The sequence below is a fragment of the Ciona intestinalis genome, unplaced genomic scaffold (assembly GCF_000224145.3).
Source record: "Ciona intestinalis unplaced genomic scaffold, KH HT000145.2, whole genome shotgun sequence".
NCBI classification, from domain to species: Eukaryota; Metazoa; Chordata; class Ascidiacea; order Phlebobranchia; family Cionidae; genus Ciona; species Ciona intestinalis.
In genome coordinates this window covers 44,965-47,280 of record NW_004190467.2, presented here as the reverse complement: position 1 = coordinate 47,280, position 2,316 = coordinate 44,965, and the positions used below count along the sequence as shown (strand labels likewise).

The following is a 2,316-nucleotide window of genomic DNA, read 5'->3' as shown; positions in this document are numbered from 1 at the left end:
ATGGGTGGGGGGGTCTACATCAAACATACCATGGGTGGGGGTCGCTGGTTCGTCCCTTCATTAAACTTGGCTTGCACGGCCTTCTCAATATCCCAATCATGTTCGATTAATAATTTCTTGCATTCTTCTAAATCATCTGTGTGGGTGATTTCCTGTAATTTAACATGTGATACACCTCATGCTCACTGCCGACCCCTAAAATAAACGAAACCACTTACTTGGAAATGCAGCAACTTTACTGTTAATTCGTCGTTCAAATCACCTTCTCCATCAGCCATCTTATTATTTACATATCTGTTAAATATATGTTTTATGTCTAATAGCAAACACACAATATGTGTTTAACAAGTTATATCGAATTATTTATACAAGTCTAAAACATCAACTATTTTCAACAAAATATCAAAACTCAGTGTTTTGATTCAAACTTCGAGATTTGTTTCAATATATCGCTGAACGTTTCTTTGTTCACGTTTGTTATTGTTTTGTTTGTTTTATTTAGTTTGTTGGGTTTCGTTTCATCCTGTTTCAATTGTTTCTTTGTTTCACTCCAAGATTTCCGTTTCTTTGGCCGGTCATTTGACTTGTGGTCATGTGACTTGCGGTCATGTGACTTGCCATCATGTGACCTTCGTTTCCGTGGCGACGTCGAAAAACTTTCTTCGCTCACCGAGGATTTTCTCCTCGAGTGTCGACTTTTATCGTCACAACCAAAATCTTTCTCCAGGAGTTGTTTCACTTTATTGATCGTCGCACGTTTATCATCTTCAACCCCAACTTTATCCATGGCTGGTTTGGCAACTTTAACCAACCCCCCCAACCCTGTAGTAGCTTCTACACACCCTGGTTGAACCTCGAGCACTCGTCGATACAACCTCCCCGCCTCCCTCAACAAAACTTCATCTTCCCCAGATGTTTCAACACTTTTAGCTTTCGTCAACAAAACCTCAACTAAATAACTTTGAGCGTTTTTATTCTTGCCGTCGTATTTTAACGCAAGTTCAAAATCCGCGATTGCTTTCGTGAAGGAAAGTTTGTTTGCATAGATGGCCCCCCTCGCAACCAAAGCATCCACGTTTGAACCATCCAGTTCGAGGGCATAATTAAGATCCTGCAATGCCTCGATGTCCCTTCCCTGTTTACACAACTCCACACCCCGTGTTACGCTCATGGCAGCAACTTTACTCGACTGTTGTTTCCTTAAATGTTCGGCGAACTCGTCGATTGGGAAACTTAATTCGCAAATATCGGAAACGAACGAAAACATCGGTTTCTGGATCAAACTTTCTTTTAAGTGCGACAAACATTGTGGGTTTTGGAATCCAGTTTCCTGTTTCAACATATCTGCATAACACCCATGTGAACTATGGGTGTATGGTCGTGGCAAGCCATCCTCCTCAACCACACCATACACATGTTTGTTGCTCATTAACGTGACAATAATATCATCCGAACATTCAATAATCTCTCCTCTTACAAAACAACCAACATGATATCTTGAAAGCAAATCCTCATGTTTAGACTTTCTGCCCATTTCACTGAGGGGACAAAACGCTGTTAACCCCAATGTTTCTAATGCTTGACTTTTTCCAGCGTCAAAACATAAAACTTTTAAATAAATTCCTTTTTCACTTTTGTTAAAAACTTTTCCTATGATGACGTCACCCAGCTCCATTTTGTTGATGACGTTGTGTTGAATATATTTTTCTTTAATTCCCATAAACGTCTCCATTGGCGGTAACACCGCATATATATCACCAGTGTTAACTTTCGACGACCATGAACGTAATGTACATCCCTTGGATTCGCGCAAATCACTCAATTGCTTTGATAAATCTGACACAAGCTGTTTAACATCGTCCATTATTATATCACCTATACGTCGTATACGCAACAGCACACAAGGTTTTGCGGCATTTCTAAAAATTTAAACGTAGACCTCTAGCTACATCTTGCGGAGGGAATAATTTAATTATTTTATCAGCAGGTGGTAAAAAAGGGCATCAGTACATTAACCCCCCAAAGCAATTTAATTCGCGTCCACGGTTAATTCATAATCGAGTTTTAAGTTTCAAGAAAATATTTTAATGCAGAGTAGTAATGCTTTATAACACAACAGAGTAAAAATAATCAAACTTACTTTTGTGAGAAAAAAGAGTATTGTCACATGAGTGGGGAGTACGTGTCGCATTGCTCTTTTACGCCACCTCTGCTAATATAATTAGATATTTATTCCGTTAGTGTCATAGAGTTTCCCACATACAAGCATTTTACTTTTTTGGTTTTTATTATTTCAAAATAAAAAATTAAACGAAA

At 38.6% G+C, this 2,316-nt stretch overlaps 1 protein-coding gene and 1 long non-coding RNA gene across 2 annotated transcripts in view; both read right to left on the bottom strand.

Annotated features, from left to right (window-relative positions):
* Positions 1-6: 6 nt before the first annotated feature.
* LOC113475192 overlaps positions 7-2,316 on the bottom strand; it is a 7,424-nt gene continuing 5,114 nt past the window's right edge. Inside the window, exons 2-3 of the long non-coding RNA XR_003396934.1 lie at positions 219-294; positions 7-152 (exon numbers count right to left, since the gene is read on the bottom strand). This is a non-coding gene — a long non-coding RNA (uncharacterized LOC113475192). The remainder of the gene's footprint in view (positions 153-218; positions 295-2,316) is intronic.
* Positions 294-1,966, bottom strand: LOC100175609 (tetratricopeptide repeat protein 14-like). Its single transcript, XM_002129495.5, has one exon. It carries the CDS (start codon positions 1,862-1,864, stop codon positions 410-412), a length of 1,455 nt encoding a protein of 484 aa, XP_002129531.1. The 5' UTR covers positions 1,865-1,966; the 3' UTR covers positions 294-409.

Bases quoted from the DNA above. Each gene is read 5' to 3' on its own strand.
- LOC100175609 (XM_002129495.5), bottom strand. From the start codon at position 1,864: ATGGACGATGTTAAACAGCTTGTGTCAGATTTATCAAAGCAATTGAGT.